This window comes from Thalassophryne amazonica, chromosome 17 (assembly GCF_902500255.1).
Source record: "Thalassophryne amazonica chromosome 17, fThaAma1.1, whole genome shotgun sequence".
In the NCBI taxonomy this organism is placed as follows: domain Eukaryota; kingdom Metazoa; phylum Chordata; class Actinopteri; order Batrachoidiformes; family Batrachoididae; genus Thalassophryne; species Thalassophryne amazonica.
This window is the reverse complement of record NC_047119.1, coordinates 22,487,888-22,508,527: the sequence shown is the minus strand read 5'-3', so window position 1 is coordinate 22,508,527 and position 20,640 is coordinate 22,487,888. Positions and strand designations below refer to the sequence as shown.

General features: G+C 41.2%; 1 protein-coding gene across 2 annotated transcripts in view; it reads left to right on the top strand.

The window, feature by feature from the left end:
• dym (dymeclin) overlaps positions 1–20,640 on the top strand; it is a 117,940-nt gene that overhangs the window by 77,058 nt on the left and 20,242 nt on the right. For both annotated transcript variants that reach the window (XM_034192258.1, XM_034192257.1), the window contains exons 15-16: positions 11,610–11,792; positions 14,569–14,682. In XM_034192258.1, the coding sequence (XP_034048149.1) occupies positions 11,610–11,792; positions 14,569–14,682 (297 nt within the window). The remainder of the gene's footprint in view (positions 1–11,609; positions 11,793–14,568; positions 14,683–20,640) is intronic.

Here is a 20,640-nt window from a genome sequence, read left to right as displayed (position 1 = left end):
GGCTTTGCCAACATGAGCAGCTTTCCGGCATAGTAAGTCCCTTCGGCTGCTCCCTTGTTTGCACTCGGGGTCACCCCAGCAAATCCAAGGTGAATCTGCATGTTGAATTGGCACAGGTTTTTACGCCGGATGCCCTTCCTGACGCAATTCCACATTACATAGAGAAGTGTTGCAGGGGTGGGATTTGAACCCGGAACCTTCTGCACTAAAACCAAGCGCATTAACCACTTGGCCACCACCCCCACCTATTTCTTGACGAGACTTAATGAGTGTCTGTGCGCGCTCCCTACTGAGTTGCACAGATTCAAAATGCCGACCACGCCTAGTCCTTGCCGGGACATGGCTCAGTACGACTGTGGACTCTAGTTCTTATTATTAACCTCTGTGCTTCTGACCAAACCAAATTTTTTGACCACGCAAGGGCAAGAATATGAGAGCATGAGATGAATACAGTTATAGCCGGGGTGCCCAAGTTCGGTCCTTGAGATCTACCTTCCTGACACTTAGTTGTCTCCCTGCTCCAACACACCTGAATCCAATGAAAGGCTTATTAAAAGCCTGCTAACAAGTCTTTCATTGGATTCAGGTGTGTTGGAGTAGGGAGACAACTAAGAGTGTCAGGAAGGTAGATCTCGAGGACTGAACTTGGGCACCCCTGAGTTATAGTCTCTACTTCCACGATGTGAGCAGAGCAGGTCAATAGAGTAAGGAGTTGGACTACCAATATGTAGACCTGTATTTGTTTCCCTGGTCGCACTACCTGTCTGAGTCTTTGTAAAAGTCCCCGTCCACCCAGCTCTAAATGGCAACCGTCCTTGGTTGAGGAAGAAATCTGAAATGGGCTGTTGCAGCCAGGAGTGATTTCATACTGCAAAATCCAGCAGTAAGCATTGACACCAGTGGGCTGCAGACCCTATTTAGGACTGACTTCTTACATGGGCAAGTGCCTGAGATGTGTAATTACTGTATATGCTCTACTTGCATGATAAAACTGCATCAGTTGTATGTGAGCAATGACACTTGGAAGGCGCTGTACGCTACTTTGCGCCGCTTTGCGCCAGGTGTAAGATCTGGCCGATGGCTTTCATCCATGGAACTACGAAACATCGGGCACTTGGTGCCTCAGTGCACGATGCACTCAGGCACTAAGCGACTAACATAAGTTATACAAGCTGCTAATGTAAATAGCTTACAGTGTTGGCTACAAACACCAACTGTGTGTGTGCGTGTGTGTGTGTGTGTGTAGTTGTAGTCTCATTACGTGACGACCTGTTTAATCGTGTGATATTTGGCTGTGAAAGTAATTGATAGTTGTGTCTCTAACACACTGTGAAACAGGTTTCAAGCAGTATGTTTAGCTGTGGTGTTGACCCGGTTTGTTTGGTTGTCTGACTGCGTTTCTCCATGCCTTTGTTCATACTCTTTCTTAATATGCCCGTTTTGTCTGCCCTGCAACAGCCTGCAGTGTGCAGTGGGGCCAGCCAGGGAATCACTAAGCTATTGGTTTAATGATGCCACCTCCTGCTTTGCAGGGATTTACATGTCTGTGTCGACACACACAGATTAAAAAAAACAAATGCGGGTATGATTGAATGGTTGTACAACTGCTTGCTGTGTAGTGAATTGGTGCCTCTGTCCTCCTTGCACTGATTATGATGTCTATAATTTGCCTTGTATCTAGAGAGCAAAGGTCAAACATGGCTGCAGACAAAACACGTGGTTGCCCACCATGTTGAAAAATTGTGCAACTCAGATTCTATGTTTCTGTGAAGATTGTGTAAATGATGAAACGAGTAAAATGAGGCAGGATCATTGAAACTAATGATATATTTGGTGAGTAAAGCCTATGTTTTTGCTGGGTGGAGAGGAGACAAACAGTGGCATGAGTGGTTGTGTTTAAATGACAATGCATGAGGCTGGAATAACACATGGCTGGAGGAGGAAAGAAAGAAATGTTTGCATTAATGCCATGCCAACAAGTCAAAGGTTTTTATCATCTTTTGTGTATGTAGTTTTATGTTTTTGCTGTCTAGAGGATAACTTGGAAGAAGAGGAGGAGGAGCCAAGCTTTCTAAATCCTGTCTGGGTTTCAAGTAGACCGTGGACGTCTTAATCTCATCCACTTGACAAACATATGCACAGAGCCAAGCAGACGTCTAGCTAGCCTATTTCCATGTGACCTGAATTCCCCAGTGTGGCTCTTTTTTTTTTTTCCCTGCCAGGCTAATCTCATTAAGATGGGTGCAGAGCTTGAGAACAAACCCACTAAGCACCCTCTCTTTCGCTGCCTTTTTCCCGGTCTCTGCACATTCGCTTTTTCCGTCTACATGCTATATTTTCCTGCTTCCATTCCCCCCCTTGCCTGCTCTTCATCCTACTCGGCTGTCTTCCGTAACTGCGTTCTGTCTAATTATGCCCTGCCAGAAGCTGAACTGAGTAGAACAGGTCTAGCTAGACAGCAGCGTTGAATCCAGAGAGCCACCTCTGCTTCCAGACACACAATCAATTCTCATTATAGTTACCTCTCCGCCCTTCCACTTGCCTCTTCACGTCTGACGTTTAAAGCTCTACACCTCCACATGTTCTCCCACCAGTCTCTGCAAATCAATGCAGTGCATTGTTACATCTTCTCAGAAAGACTAATTTATGGTCAGTATTCAGTAAACTACAGTTTGGTAAGAGTCATTCAAGTCTTGCGTGTATTTTCTGGTGGTTTTTGTGTGTACATGCGTAATGATGTATATATGTGTGGCCAAAGCAAAACATAAATAAATAAATTTAAAAAAAAAACAGGCCACACAATGCGTAAAGTTGTTTACAAGATTAGGACTTATTTCTGAAGCAAGGCACAGAAGGTTGAGTGTAAACTGCTACCACATGCAGTTCAATTACAGACTCTTAGCCCACATTTAAGGTGGAATCTCTGCTTCCAATCATCTTCCCATCGCCAAGCTGCTGCTTTGAATATGCTCTTCTTGTGTATCAGATAGTATTAGCAAACTCTCGGTCAAACAGGGCATTATTAGAACTGCAAATTCAGATGTCTGCGCATAGAAGGTCCAGTATGTTTCCCATCTATTAAAATTTCTGTTTGTTCATCATAAATTCATGCCTTTGCATCCTTGGCTTTTCAAATTGAAAGGCAGACATCTTGGAAGAGCTTGTGAAGTCATGAGGTCATTGGACAGAGGTGTTTGGCAATGCAAATATATTTGTAGGAGAACAAACATCAAATTCTTTATGGTCCTGGTGTGATTACTGTATTACTGTATAGTTCTGAGATTTGGGCGCTAACCAGCGGCCTAAGGTGGATGTATTTGGTACTAGGTCTTTTCGGAGAAACCTTGGTAACCACTGGAATGACTTTGTTTCAGTCGAGTGGTTACTTAGGGAGACTCACTTGAGTATACTCCTCGACCGTCAGTGTTTCTTTGAGCATGATCCATCTGGCAGTGATGAGGAGGTCCTATCAACTGAAGAAGGCCAAGATGACACCAGCTCATCAGTTATTTTATATTTTTCTGAGCATTTATTGGTGAGTTTCACTGAGAATACCAGACTGACACACGCTTCAGCCACTTGTAGGGAGAGATGGACACCGACGTCACTGGACCATGTGATCTTCTTTGTGGTGTAGGATTGCCTCTGAGGGACAGATTGTCTCGATAGGAGATGGAAACTACAGCTAAGAAGTGGTAATTTCAGCAAGTGGTTGAACGAAGTCTCTTTGCCATTCCGTTACTCATTTCTTAATAGAAATATATCCTGAATGTGCTGGAGCATCAGTGGAACAGAGTGAGCTAAAGGGTGGTTCTTTGGCCCGTGACCCAACCCCGCCAATGGGATTAAAAAAATCATACAGACCACACGCTGAAACACTTTGAACTGTGTCCTAACGTTTGACTGGTAATGTACAATATACCATATTTTCAGGAGTATAAGCCTTGTTTTTTCTTCTTCTTCTTCTTCTTTTTTTTTCTAGTTCAAGAGGTCCTGTAAGTTATAGTCTGGTGCGACTTACGTAAAGATTCCATGCATTTTCATGACTGTGGAAATGAGAAACACAACATCACACTGCTTTTTTCCTTTCAAATAAAGGAGTGAGTGGAGGAAATTTTGTAATAGGCTTATTTACTTTCAACGTGCTTTTAAAACTGAGTCGAGTCACATGTAAAGTGTTTGCTATACGAACAGTCATGATGATGTTACTACTTTGAGCTTTTCCTCATGTCATTGGTGGTCGTGTGGCTCCAGAGGTAAAATATAGTTAGCAGTCATGCTCATTTCAACCAACTATGAATAAACAGCTTTACCAAACAACAAAACGTGCTGATGAATGACACCACCAAATGAGAAACTAAAGGGACGTCTGTTCCCACGCTGTGCTGCAGTGCTCAGCAAGAAATAGTATGTAAACAGTAACTGCTAAACGCCAGGGTGAACTGGGTTTACACTGAACCCACCTTTTTTGTTGGACCTGTCATTTACTTCAGGAAATGTTCCACAAACAAAAGAAATTCACACCTGAAATTGGAGCTTTCTCAGAGTCTGGGCTGCATTAATTAGTTCAAATTGTCCTATCCACATGTGATAATCCATCATCAATTATTAAAAGACAAACCAAAATATCACATCAGACTCGAATAAAATCCAGTCTTTTGTCCGATTATTAAAATGAGTTGTCCCAAACACTTATGATAATATATTAGCAGAGACCACTATGTTGTCCTTCTCCTACTGAACATGTTGTGCCATGGAGAAGAATAGGGAATCGGGAACTGGTTCTTTTCGGGTATCGTTGATCATTCGATCCATCAACATCAATAGCCTTTTTGCTTAACGATTCCCTTATCGGTCCTTCAGAGTGGCCGTTGTTTTTGTAGGTGTTTGTCAGAAAAATGATCATTTCTCTACATTGATTACAGACCCTGCAGCGGGTCTGTAATCAACTGCTTCTGCAGCGCGGCTTTGCTTTGAACCTTGAATCAATGAAGTAGTGCTTCGATCTGCTGCTTCATTGCTTCTTTGTTTTATTTCGCTTTATCTTAATTTTTCCCCACTAAAACCCTAAAGAGCATATGTTTGTGAGTAATATTTACATTTTTTATGTTAAACTGACCTGTTATGGTCTTCTGAAACAATTGATAGATAACTTAAAAACAGGGCTGATGCTAACGCGTTAGCATGCCTATGACATTTTCAATGTTTAAGTTGGCATTAAGCTGTTCGCATCTTAGCACATTTGTGTGCATTTGTTTTCTGTATAATAATTAATGGCTCAGTGTTTGTTGTTGTAAAAGAGTCAAATGTATTACAAATTGTAATTTTTAATTTATTTTTATTTATATATTAATAATAATAGCAACAACAACAATAGTAATAATAATAATTAATAATGCTACAATAAAATTTTAGAGAAAGAGACAAAAAGAACCTGATAAAACAAAACAGAAAAGATAAAACCAGCTAACAATGAACATAAATAAATAAATATATAAATAAATAACTGTTTTCTGTGAACACCGAGTGACTCTTACATCTCCACTTCATCCCTGTTTTATTTAAGTTTAATGACAATTTGTTTCAGTCAAACCATATTTTCAATTTGTTAATTTCTTCAGTTATTTCCTCCAGAACTATCTGCCAAGCTAGAAAACTGCTACATCCCAGTAAGGGCAGAATACTACTGGAATGAATGTGAATAAGGAAAGTTGTGTTTTTTCTCACCAAAATGGATGCTGCAGTCACTGCAGTTTATTGTCTGGAATAGTTCCAGATTGCATTTCAGAGCTTCTAGAATTCAAAACTTTTTGTGCGAGTGGTGTCGGGGGGTAATTTTGGGTTTCAGCTTTTTTTGTTTTTCACCACATTCATCCCTGAATATGTCAATCATGAGCAGTGTTGTGAAAAGTAACTTTGACAAGTTACTTTTTTAGCTGCTTTATACAGTTGCTTTATGCAGTTACTTCATTAGCAGCATTATGCAATTACTTTATTAGAATCTGCCAAAAACTTGCAACTGATAAGTAATGTAACTAATAAGGTAACGAGTAATGTAACTTGGTTACTCGTAAGATTGAGCAATCAGCAAAGTAACTAATAACAAAGGAATTAATAACTTCAGAGCCAAACACTGTTTAAATCAAATAACACCTCTTTCCAAACGTTGTAATACAAACAAACTGCTATCGATCAAAACGTTTTTTCCTCTCAAAATGAGACGTCCTGTGCTGATGTGCTGCAGCCGGCTGAGCTCACCTCAGAAGTACGGAGTGACATTCATGCCAAAATGTCTGAAAGGAAATGCATTTGACAGAAATGACAGATTTTATTTATGTCCAGAGATCAAGGATCCAGTGACCAATTTAAAATGTTGACATACAAAACCTGTAAAGCCTACTTTTAGTACACAGAAAATTCACAAGAGGTATCGATAAGGAATCGGATCGATAAGCAGAATCAATAATGGCATCGTTATCGATAAAATCTTACCAATACCCATCCCTAGTGGTGACATTGCATTAAGCCATCACAGGTCATGATTTCTTGGCGACATTGATTCATGCTCCTTTCCCTTCTCTTGTTGTAAGCACATGGGTTAAAGAGGCATTATTGGACAGGTGTGACTTATATTCCAGTAAATACATATAATGTCAAATTATCTCATTATAAGCTAATAGTATATTTTACAGTTTGTCCTTGCAGTAAGGTGGAATTAAAATTGTAATGATTTTTTTTTTGTTGTTTTGATTACCGAAACCAAGATAAAAATTTCCTGTTGTATCTGGAGTTGCTGAGGTGAAGCATGTTGTTGAACAATTCAGTTAAGAATTTTTCAATTAGGGCGCTTATCTATAATAGCATCAGCATGTGCCTGATCTTTTAAAGCTCTACCCACAATTGTCAAACTCCGGGACCTTGTCTTTGTTAAATGCTATTCCTCAGTTTGTGGTGTGTGCTTTTTAATCTCCTCCAACATGATTCATTTTCCCAATTCTCCTCTCTGTAGCGTTTTCTTCTGTATCTTCGCCATCATGGTGCAAACCATGTGGGACGTTATCTTGCTATGTTGGCGTCTGTCTGTGTGCGTAGGCATATCTTTGTGAAAATGATAATAAAAGTATTCTGTGGGATAGAATCTCTGTTCTTACATGACAGGTTTCTCCTAAAAAGACATTTTCATACAAGCAGTGGTCAAAACATTTTTGAGCTGATAAGTTCCTAAAACAACAGCTAAATATTTTTGGGTAGTGACATGTACCATTGTTCAAACATGTGCCATGTAAAGCTGTCTGTAGTCAGCTTTCTGACAAAATGCCTCCAGGCCTGTTCACAATGTTCAGTACAAATGGATAGAACTCCATATAGAATTGAGCTTGATGTAAAATAAGGACTCCGTGAAGCAGAAAGTGTGCAGTCTATGGAGACTGGCTCAACTTATGTTTCAATGAAACGATGGCTCTGAGAATTTAAGCAGGATTTAAATCCCACGAAAGATGAAAAGCTAGTGATATTGCAAAAGGTTTAACCATCATGTTAGCCAAAAAAAAAAAAAAAAAAACATGATGCGTGCTGTCTATGTGACACTAAAATGAATTGTGCCCTCTTGATTTACCCGCTTGGATTCCAGTGGCTACCAGCTACTTAAAACTCTGAATAAAGGCTTTTGTAGGAGGAGATGATCTCAAAGCAGCCAGAAGAGGTAGCTTGAAGGTCAGACTAATGACTTCTGCTTAAAGGCATTGCAGGCCTCCAGATCATGGCAATTATGTCATCAGATTAAATATGAATAAAAGTTTTTGTCTCGCTGTGAAGCTTCTGTGTGTTAATTTTAAACTCCTTAAAGGGATAGTTCAGCCCTGGAATAAGTGAATAAAGTGAGTATGGATGATTATGTTGTGACCCATTTTTGTTTTTTGTTTTTTTTTCCTTTCATAAATTGGGTTGGGTTTAATCACCCTGTAAACAAATAATTGTGCAAGGAACAATGGATGTTAATGTTTTCTGCAGTTAGTGCTGACATCCTAGTGTGTCAGGACAATGCAGCGCCTGCTTTGTTTTCCAGACACACACGCACACAAAAAGTAAATCCTGTCAAGGGACGGAAGATGTCATATTTTCTGTTTCTTGGGATGACAGTGGAGGGATATAGTTATACTGGTTTAAGCAACAATGGAGAGATCTGAGTGAAGAGCAGAAATGACATTGGTTTTGTGGCAAAGAGTCGGACAGGTAGTTAAGTGGTGCGCATGCGACAGCTGAGAATCACTCAATATTCCTATCATGAACTTTTATCGCCAACTGGAAGAACAGAAAATTCTACCGTCTCTGGTTATGAGTGCAATGTTATGGTCTGATAGGTCCTCCTTGGAAATTTAGTTCCAGTGTGCACTGCACACATGAGTGCAAACATGGTGATGTGCAGAGTTTATTGCACTGGGGTCTACCCAGACTGGAGGACTGTTCAGACTGCACCAGTGCATTCATTCTCTCAAAAGTTACATCTTCAACTTTTCTTCTATGGAAGGCTATGCCAGTATATTATTGCCGCAACTGACAGAGTTGAGAACAACTGTTAGAATATACTCTACAAGGTGTTAGCTTCATTGTTTTCATGTATGCAGTGAGTGCAAAGTGGGTCATAACTACAACCCCTACACCGAAAAAGTTGGAAAAATACAGAAAATGCCAAAAAAAAAAAAAGTGCAGACATTGTTACATTTACTTTGGTTTCAGTTTCATTGTTTTTGTGTGGTGAACTTCATTTATGTTAATATGTATTTCCATTGCTGTATCACATGCCAAAAAACAGTTGGGATGGGGCAGTTTATTCTAAATATAAGGATTAAATCATCACTTTTACAGCCAGTTATCGCCGGGGGCGGGTATTGCGGTTTAACAGAGTTGAATTGAAGCAAGAATGTTAATATGTTTTACTGGTTTGACATTTTCACAGTTTACTTGATTTTTAAACGTGTGTTATGGGTGTGTAGACCAGGTAGCTCAGTGGGATAAAGAGTTGGGCTCATAATATATAGACCTGTGTTTGATTCCTGTCCTTAGACGAGACACTTCTTCTGCATTGTCCCAATTCACCCAGCTGTAAATGGGTACTGGCTTTGGCTTGGAGAAGTAACCTTGTGATGGATGGACTGCTGTCCCATCCAGGGAGAGTTTCAGAGTGTCATCTACTTCACGCTATAGAATGCGGGATAAACACTGGCACCAGTGTCCTGAGGGCATATATATAGTACTTACAAGGTCATAGGTGAAATATTCCTTTAAAACATAAGCATGTTTTCTGGTTTATTTTGGGATATATGAACTTTGTTACTTCATTTGTTGACTAATGCCAAAGATACTTTGTGTAATGGCATACAGTATTTCTATTTATGTGACAAGAGTCATCATGCTTTCCCCTCCCTCTGCTCCTTCTCTTTCTCAACATGTTTTCTCTACTACAGCAGGAAACCTGCCACCTCAGTTTTCGATTAGAGTCATATGTTATAATTGACCCCCACTCTTCCTCTTTTTCTGTTCTTCATTTTGATCATTGCGATTGTTGACACACGTTTCTTGTAATTTACTCATACATTGAAATACGTCCATTGATTGGCTGAAAGCTGCAGTCCTCATGCAAACAGACTATTTCAAATATTAAAATCATTCACACATGGAATAAACAAAGTCTTAATCTTACCTGTTAGTTTCAGTCAGATTCATCATCGCAGCCTGCCGAAAAGTTGTCCACATAATTGGTATATGAGGTCTGTTAGAAAAGTATCTGACCTTTTTATTTTTTTCAAAAACCTGATGGATTTGAATCACGTGTGCTTGCATGAGCCAACCTTGAACCTTCGTTCGCATGCGTGATTTTTTTCACGCCTGTCGGTTGCGTCATTTGCTTGTAAGCAGCCTTTGTGTGAGGGTGGATGTAGTCTCTCGTCATTTTTTTTTTGCAAGGAAATGGCGGAACGACTGGAGCAGCCCGACTGCATCAAATTTTGCCACAAACTGGGCAATAGACAGGTGGAAACCATTTGGATTATTCAGATGGCTTTCGGTGACGATCCTCTGGGTATCACACAGATTAAGGAGTGGTACAACTGGTTTAAAGACGTCCGTACAACGGTGGAGAGCGCGCTGCGCTCCGATCGGCATCAACGCGCTGAAACGACCGGATCATTTCCAAAGTGAACGCTGTGGTGATGTGGAACCGTCATGTGATTATCCAAGAAGTTGCAGAAGAGGTGGGCATCAGTCAATTTCTCGGATAATCACACGACGGTCCCACATCATCACAGCGTTCACTTTGGAAATGATCCGGTCGTTTCAGCGTGTTGATGCCGATCGGAGCGCAGCGCGCTCTTGGCTGTCTTTAAACCGGTTGTACCGCTCCTTAATCTGTGTGATGCCCAGAGGATCGTCACCGAAAGCCGTCTGAATAATCCGAATGGTTTCCACCTGGCTGTCGCCCAGTTTGTGGCAAAATTTGATGCAGTCGCGCTGCTCCAGTCGTTCCGCCATTTCCTTGCAAAGAAAAAAACGCCGAGAGACAACACCCATCCTCACACAAAGGCTGCTTACAAGCAAGTGACGCAACCGACATGCATGAAAAAAATCACGCATGCGCACGAAGGTTCAAGGTTGGCTCATGCAAGCACACGTGATTCAAATCCATCAGGTTTTTGAAAAAAAAAAAAGAAAGGTCGGATACTTTTCTAACAGACCTCGTATGACTGATTTTGGAAAACGACGTCTGAAAATACTTTAATTCTTGTCATTCCTGGAAACGTAACATTTTAAAGTAAGTCCCTCTGTGGTTTGTCTGCTCCAGGTGCGTTTCTCAGCCTGAGGATGCCAGTGTTGTGGTCTGATCGGTCCCCCCGTCTGACCACACTGGAGGACCAATCAGACCTGACTGGTGCTTTAAAAGTTCAAAGAGTCACAGCTCCTCGATCATTCACGGCAGCATTTACCACAGCCATCAGTCGACTCATCAGCATTCTGCACACGATAAAAATACATCCCATGATCCACCAAGACAAAATAAAATAATGTTAAATTGCTCTGTTTTGTCTCCACAGGAGTGGTGGCCAAGTGGTTAATGCGCTTGGTTTCAGTTCAGAGGGTTCAAATCCCACCCCTGCCACATTTCTCCATGTAATGTGGAGTTGCGTCAGGAAGGGCATCCGGCGTAAAACTTGTGCCAGTTCAACATGCAGATCCACCTTGGATTTGCTGTGGCGACCCCAAGTGCAAACAAGGGAGCAGCCGAAGGGACGTACTTACTCTATTTTGTCTCCGTGTGGAGAAGAGACGTTGCGCGACAGCGTACGCGCGCTCGATGATGTGCTCATCATTGTGTTCCACCTGCCAAACAAAACGGTTCTGCCAGCGGCGGAAACGCAAACCAAGCCAGACTAACTGTTCCATCCCGCACCACACCGTGCAGTACCGGCCCGAACCACTCGGTGGAAACGGGATTGTCGGCATACGGTGATTAAATCATCAAGGTGTGACAGGGCCCTTTAGGAAGAAACATCATAATGACTGAAAGCAATGTATTGAGAAACTAGTTACCCTTTGCATCTTTCCTCTCTTCCCAGGCCCAGGACCTTAATGTGATAGAAGAAGTCATCCGCATGATGCTCGAAATCATCAACTCTTGCCTGTGCAATTCTCTTCACCACAACCCCAACCTGGTGTATGCACTGCTCTACAAGAGGGAACTCTTTGAGCAGTTCCGGACGCACCCTTCATTCCAGGACATCATGCAGAACCTCGACACGGTCAGAACAGAAAATTTTAAATGTGCATTATTCAGTTTCTTTTATTTGTTAACCCGTGCATACATATTCTCCCCCAGAAGCCCAGTGATATCAGACATATAAGAAATTAGCTGAGTGAAGCTTTGCTGCATAGGCCTGGGAGCTTTGTGTCATTGTTACATATGTGGTAATTGTTCCACATAAATTTCCCATGAATGTCCTCTTTGTCTTTGCAGGAAAACTTTGTAATTACCAGACAATGTAGAAATACAAATCCGGGCCATACACTAAGTGCATTGCTAATATGGTGTGGCATTGCACGGTATGGTGAATTTAAGTTGTATTGATGAAGTAATCCTTCACTGTCAGGAGGCATTGAGTTAAATATTCATTGAGAGTATGTGGTAGACAGCAGGGCATCCAAGAGAAACTTGCCATTCAAAGCTCTGTTAGTCATGTAGAGGAAGCTGGATGGCTTTAATCGCCCTTTGTTGCACATGTTTGAAAGAAGGATTTGTGGGGCAGCATACAATACTTTGGGCTTGAGTGTTGGAGGGACGCACGTTAGGCTGTTAGCTCGAGCTAGAATCTCTAGGATAAGTCAGTCTCCCCAAGGTTATCCCCAAACGCATTTCCCATACTAACAGATCCATATGTGCCAGCGTAACATTCAGAATGACAGAATGAAGTTAACCCCCCACTGTTCCAAGCTCTGTAAATTAACCCTTAATGGGATGCAGTCACACATAATAAAGAGATTAGTATTAAAACGAGAGACATACTTCTATTGCAAATGCAAGTTCCTGTTAGTTTGAATTCTCAAAAAAAAAAACACACATAAGTAGATACATTTTATTACACAAAAAAAGAGCCTTGAAAAGGATTGTAAATATCGAAAGTGTTAATTATCAATGGCAAGTATTTCTCCAGGGGAGAATTTGCACAGCCGTAGAGACACAGAATGCAGTATTCCTGCTCTGTTTCACCCTAAACCTGGCAGGCATCAGATAATTTGAACTCCAATGAAGTGTCTCTGTAAAGTAAGATAACTCGCTCATACTCATACCCAAGTTGAATATGTAATCTGAAATATTGTATATTCTGTCATCTACAGTTCTTGTAGATGTCTGTGGCATCGTTCCACCTCTGATCACCGAAAAGATCCAGTATTATAGCATGTAACTGATCTTGTATACCCCCCTAAAAATAAAAAATAAAAAAATAAATTTCTGTCAGCATTATAAAGTAGAAATGAGGCGATAGTCGCCTCATTTCGCTACTGACGCGCCGAAATGACGTAGGCGCAGAAGCATGTCGGACGTCTGCCGTGCAGCTGCTGCACTCTGATCGGTTCGCCGCCTTTTATTACAAAATAATGCTGAATTTATGTGGAAGTGATTGTTGAACAAAAACTTCAGATATCTGTCACTAAGATAGATGATGACTGGAGTGCAGTTTTAACCAGAAACCAGGTGATAATCGGTGGATCGCAGGTGATGTTTTGATATGATGATGCTGATGCTCCGAAATGAAGCATGATCAGTGAAGGCAGGACGGACCGATTTATTTATTTATTTATTTATTTTTCATCATTAAAACTAGGGCTGCACATTACTGGATGATAAAAGTTTAAAAGTTCATGATCAGTGTCTGCCGATGAGCGTGACTGACAAGGCAACCATTAAGACCGGACGCAACACGTGTGCTGCTTCTTTTTAAAACCAAGACCGACAGGTGCCAGTTGTCATAGATTTCAAGACACATGACCACCTGGTACCAGCAAAGTGTACCTAATGAAGTGGCCAACGGGTGTAAATGATAAATGGTATCCATGTATCCTGGCATACAAGAGTTTCTTGAGCACACAATGTTGCTAGGAGACATCATTACCCTTGGAGGCAGCCAATTGGCTGTTAATACAAGCAACACAATTATGCCAGCAAGCAAAGCAATTACGTTTTAAAAAAACGCATTTTGTTGGCTAGTTCATTAGCTACAACCAACAGATGTTGTGCTGACACTTCTCGTGTTGGTTCCTGTGGCAACAGCAATAACTTGGATAAGAAGACTTAATCTATTCATTATTATTCCAGATTGAAGACATCTGCATTTGGTAATTTTCTTTTTAGTTGTGCATGCTGCTTCCATCTTAATGCAGCTGCAGTCTTTAATATGAGGATTTGACGAGTTAAAGGTCTTCATAAGAGAACGGTTGTTTGATATTAAAACCAAAAGGAGCTCAAGATAGCACACAATCCTGTGCACGTCAGAAGAGAAAAGGAGTTTAACATTTTAAAAATGTGCAAATGACACTATTTGTTTATTTGTGGTAATTGTATAAGATAATCTACATTTTAAAATGGGAAAGAAATAGTTCTAATGATTTATTGATTATTACTTGACCATTAGTGAACTACTATTTTGGTATTGGATTATTTGTTTTCAGTCTTTATATATATATATATATATATATATATATATATATATATATATAAAAGCTATCCAAATTCTCTTATTTCATCCTCTTAAATGTGAATATTTTCTGCTTTCTGAACACTTCTCTGGCAATAAACCTTCAGACTGTGGACAAAACAAGGCATTTGAAGGCAACAGTCAACATTTGTCACCATTTTCTGACATTTTATGGACCTAACTAATGAATTAATCGAGAAAATGATTAATTGATTATAAAAGTAATCATTTTGTTGCAGCCCTAGAAAGACGTGCTGTACAGTATTGAAAATTAATTGTGCAAGTTGTGTTCAGAGTGGTTGTTTGATTTCTTGTGATTTTTCAGGTGATTAGCTTCTTCAGTCAACGTTTGGAGCAGGCTGGAAGTGACCTGTCTGTGGAGAGGGTTCAGGAGGTCATCATGAAAGGAGCTCAGGCGCTACCCAAAGACAGGCTGAAGGTAAAATTTACACACACGTAACAGGACGGCTCAAATGTGGCGACGGTGCAATGAGTCACCAGAGTCTGAGACGTGAGGTATGGCTCATGTGTGCAGTAGAGGTGTTTTAAAAAGAAAGACAGGAAGAGAATTAAGTGGACAAGTGGGTGTATTGGAGGTAAATCTTCAAGGGGACGGAGATGTGGTCTGGATTGATGGAAGACTGAACAAACCGTTTGGACACACAAGACAAAAGGCTGAATCCCAATCCTCATTAGCTTTAATGCCCATCTTCACTCTGGCTGGCTACATGTGAACATGGGATGACTTTTCAAGGAGATGGGGGTGGGGTGCAGTTTGTCATGTGTGCATAAGATCACTGAGGAGGGGTTGGGGGACATAAATATGCCACTGCATCTCGTTACACAACACCCTGAAAACTCCTGGCGGGTTGGCTAACTCCCACCCTGGTGGTGCTCCTCCATTAATCAGAGAGGAAATATGTTACCAGCGGTCTTCCCACTTGTCTCCTCACCAGCGCAGAAGCTTTTAATTGCACGTTTCATCATGTGCTTCATGTTCTATACTTGGCCGCTGGCTGCAAGACATTTGTCTCGCTAGCCGGAGTAGAAGAGGGATGGTGCATGGCCACGAGTCTGTTTTCTCTCTCACTCTCGCGCTCTCTCTCTCTCAGCACCTTGGAGAGGAAATATATCAATCGACCATAGAGTTATAGAATTATGCATAGAGAATAAGACTGCAGTGTCCTTCAGCAGGGGTTCTGTACCTGTGAAACGCACAGTCAGCTGTGGTTTGGTTTCTTAGTGTATGTGACAGTTTTGTGCAAATGGACATTTGAATTTGTGTGTCTGCATTAGCCAGTGCCATTTTTTTGTGCTAAACTGTTTCATGATCATTTGCTTGCCTCTACTGGTGGTTGGCTCTCACTGCGGTATTGTATCACTTCCTGTTCCGGAGCACAGCTGTGTTTTGCTGTATCTGTTAGCTGTTTAATCTGCGCAGTTAGATTGATCTAGATAACGATTTGTTTCACAGTGTAATCTTCACGTGCCTTAACTAAAGCACTCCCTCTGCTGAATCACCTCTAAATTATTTACACATTATTCACTTTGTGTGTTTTTAGGAATCCGCTAGCTTAGCGCAGCTACTAGCTCTTAGCCGGTTTAGCATGGCAGCCTCTCCTGTCTCTCCCGCACCTTTCTCCTCTGGGTGTGAAATATTTAGTTATTCCTCGGCCTCCTTTAGCAATAATGGTACTTGTAATAAGTGTAGCTTATTCGTAGCTTTGGAGGCCAGGCTGGGCGAATTGGAGACTCAGCTCCGCACCGTGGAAAATTCTACAGCTAGCCAGGCCCCTGTAGTCGGTGCGGACCAAGGTAGCTTAGCCGCCCTTAGTTCCCTTCCAGCAGATCCCGAGCAGCCGGGAAAGCAGGCCGACTGGGTGACTGTGAGGAGGAAGCGTAGCCCTAAACAGAAGCCCCGTGTACACCGCCAACCCGTTCACATTTCTAACCGTTTTTCCCCACTCGGCGACACACCCGCCGAGGATCAAACGCTGGTTATTGGCGACTCTGTTTTGAGAAATGTGAAGTTAGCGACACCAGCAACCATAGTCAATTGTCTTCTGGGGGCCAGAGCAGGCGACATTGAAGGAAATTTGAAACTGCTGGCTAAGGCTAAGCGTAAATTTGGTAAGATTGTAATTCACGTCGGCAGTAATGACACCTTGTTACGCCAATCGGAGGTCACTAAAATTAACATTGAATCGTGTGTAACTTTGCAAAAACAATGTCAGACTCTGTAGTTTTCTCTGGGCCCCTCCCCAATCAGACTGGGAGTGACATGTTTAGCCGCATGTTCTCCCTGAATTGCTGGCTGTCTGAGTGGTGTCCAAAAAATGAGGTGGGCTTCATAGATAATTGGCAAAGCTTCTGGGGAAAACCTGGTCTTGTTAGGAGAGACGGCATCCATCCCACTTAGGATGGAGCAGCTCTCATTTCTAGAAATCTGGCCAATTTTCTTAAATCCTCCAAACCGTGACTATCCAGGGTTGGGACCAGGAAGCAGAGTTGTAGTCTTACACACCTCTCTGCAGCTTCTCTCCCCCTGCCATCCCCTCATTACCCCATCCCCGTAGAGACGGTACCTGCTCCCAGACCACCAATAACCAGCAAAAATCTATTTAAAAAAAAAATTCATAAAAATTCAAAAAGAAAAAATAATATAGCACCTTCAACTGCACCACAGACTAAAACAGTTAAATGTGGTCTATTAAACATTAGGTCTCTCTCTTCTAAGTCCCTGTTAGTAAATGATATAATAATTGATCAACATATTGATTTATTCTGCCTTACAGAAACCTGGTTACAGCAGGATGAATATGTTAGTTTAAATGAGTCAACACCCCCGAGTCACACTAACTGCCAGAACGCTCGTAGCACGGGCCGAGGCGGAGGATTAGCAGCAATCTTCCATTCCAGCTTATTAATAATCCAAAACCCAGACAGAGCTTTAATTCATTTGAAAGCTTGACTCTTAGTCTTGTCCATCCAAATTGGAAGTCCCAAAAACCAGTTTTATTTGTTGTTATCTATCGTCCACCTGGTCGTTACTGTGAGTTTCTCTGTGACCTTTTGTCTGACTTAATGCTTAGCTCAGATAAGATAATTATAGTGGGTGATTTTAACATCCACACAGATGCTGAGAATGACAGCCTCAACACTGCATTTAATCTATTATTAGACTCAATTGGCTTTGCTCAAAATGTAAATGAGTCCACCCACCACTTTAATCATATCTTAGATCTTGTTCTGACTTATGGTATGGAAATTGAAGACTTAACAATATTCCCTGAAAACTCCCTTCTGTCTGATCATTTCTTAATAACATTTACATTTACTCTGATGGACTACCCAGCAGTGGGGAATAAGTTTCATTACACTAGAAGTCTTTCAGAAAGCGCTGTAACTAGGTTTAAGGATATGATTCCTTCTTTATGTTCTCTAATGCCATATACCAACACAGTGCAGAGTAGCTACCTAAACTCTGTGAGTGAGATAGAGTATCTCGTCAATAGTTTCACATCCTCATTGAAGACAACTTTGGATGCTGTAGCTCCTCTGAAAAAGAGAGCTTTAAATCAGAAGTGCCTGACTCCGTGGTATAACTCACAAACTCGCAGCTTAAAGCAGATAACCCGTAAGTTGGAGAGGAAATGGCGTCTCACTAATTTAGAAGATCTTCACTTAGCCTGGAAAAAGAGTCTGTTGCTCTATAAAAAAGCCCTCCGTAAAGCTAGGACATCTTACTACTCATCACTAATTGAAGAAAATAAGAACAACACCAGGTTTCTTTTCAGCACTGTAGCCAGGTTGACAAAGAGTCAGAGCTCTATTGAGCCGAGTATTCCTTTAACTTTAACTAGTAATGACTTCATGACTTTCTTTGCTAATAAAATTCTAACTATTAGAGAAAAAATTACTCATAACCATCCCAAAGACATATTGTTATCTTTGGCTGCTTTCAGTGATGCCGGTATTTGGTTAGACACTTTCTCTCCGATTGTTCTGAGTTATTTTCATTAGTTACTTCCTCCAAACTATCAACATGTCTATTAGACCCCATTCCTGCCAGGCTGCTCAAGGAAGCCCTACCATTAATTAATGCTTCGATCTTAAAATATGATCAATCTATCTTTATTAGTTGGCTATGTACCACAGGCTTTTAAGGTGGCAGTAATTAAACCATTACTTAAAAAGCCATCACTTGACACAGCTATCTTAGCTAATTATAGGCCAATCTCCAGCCTTCCTTTTCTTTCAAAAATTCTTGAAAGGGTAGTTGTAAAACAGCTAACTGATCATCTGCAGAGGAATGGTCTATTTGAAGAGTTTCAGTCAGGTTTTAGAATCCATCATAGTACAGAAACAGCATTAGTGAAGGTTACAAATGATCTTCTTATGGCCTCAGACAGTGGACTCATCTCTGTGCTTATTCTGTTAGACCTCAGTGCTGCTTTTGATACTGTTGACCATAAAATTTTATTACAGAGATTAGAGCATGCCGTAGGTATTAAAGGCACTGCGCTGCGGTGGTTTGAATCATATTTATCTAATAGATTACAATTTGTTCATGTAAATGGGGAATCTTCTTCACAGACTAAGGTTAATTATGGAGTTCCACAAGGTTCTGTGCTAGGACCAATTTTATTCACTTTATACATGTTTCCCTTAGGCAGTATTATTAGACAGCATTGCTTAAATTTTCATTGTTACGCAGATGATACCCAGCTTTATCTATCCATGAAGCCAGAGGACACACACCAATTAGCTAAACTGCAGGATTGTCTTACAGACATAAAGACATGGATGACCTCTAATTTCCTGCTTTTAAACTCAGATAAAACTGAAGTTATTGTACTTGGCCCCACAAATCTTAGAAACATGGTGTCTAACCAGATCCTTACTCTGGATGGCATTACCCTGACCTCTAGTAATACTGTGAGAAATCTTGGAGTCATTTTTGATCAGGATATGTCATTCAATGCACATATTAAACAAATATGTAGGACTGCTTTTTTGCATTTGCGCAATATCTCTAAAATTAGAAAGGTCTTGTCTCAGAGTGATGCTGAAAAACTAATTCATGCATTTATTTCCTCTAGGCTGGACTATTGTAATTCATTATTATCAGGTTGTCCTAAAAGTTCCCTGAAAAGCCTTCAGTTAATTCAAAATGTTGCAGCTAGAGTACCTACAGGGACTAGAAGGAGAGAGCATATCTCACCCATATTGGCCTCTCTTCATTGGCTTCCTGTTAATTCTAGAATAGAATTTAAAATTCTTCTTCTTACTTATAAGGTTTTGAATAATCAGGTCCCATCTTATCTTAGGGACCTCATAGTACCATATCACCCCAATAGAGTGCTTCGCTCTCAGACTGCAGGCTTACTTGTAGTTCCTAGGGTTTGTAAGAGTAGAATGGGAGGCAGAGCCTTCAGCTTTCAGGCTCCTCTCCTCTGGAACCAGCTCCCAATTCAGATCAGGGAGACAGACACCCTCTCTACTTTTAAGATTAGGCTTAAAACTTTCCTTTTTGCTAAAGCTTATAGTTAGGGCTGGATCAGGTGACCCTGAACCATCCCTTAGTTATGCTGCTATAGACTTAGACTGCTGGGGGGTTCCCGTGATGCACTGAGTGTTTCTTTCTCTTTTTGCTCTGTATGCACCACTCTGCATTTAATCATTAGTGATTGATCTCTGCTCTCTTCCACAGCATGTCTTTTTCCTGGTTCTCTCCCTCAGCCCCAACCAGTCCCAGCAGAAGACGGCCCCTCCCTGAGCCTGGTTCTGCTGGAGGTTTCTTCCTGTTAAAAGGGAGTTTTTCCTTCCCACTGTTGCCAAGTGCTTGCTCACAGGGGGTCGTTTTGACCGTTGGGGTTTTTCCGTAATTATTGTATGGCCTTGCCTTACAATATAAAGCGCCTTGGGGCAGCTGTTTGTTGTGATTTGGCACTATATAAATAAAATTGATTTGATTTGAACTGTTTGCACCTGTTCAGTCTCATGTTGACTATCCACCATCTGAGGGCTTTTAGGCTCCACAGGGTCAGCGTGATGTGAAGCAAAGAGAACATCCTGGTCAGTGCTTCCTTTAGGAAAAGTCCACCATTTGATGGTGGCATTGCTCAAACAGCTGTCGACCTACCACTTGTTTCCCTTCACATTATGAGCTCATTCTGCTTTTAAGCCTCCAGTGAGAAAATCCATAGGTTGGATTCATGCTGTGTGGAATCATTGATTATTTGATAATCAGTCGGCAAAAGCTCTTGGGAGTATCAGAATCTCAACCAGTTGTGCCTGCACAGAGAAACCTGACAAGAAAGAAGTAAGGAAAGGTGGATGAGATACAAAATTCTGTGCTTTTTACGGTGGTTTTGGTCATTTTGTGTGTGTAATA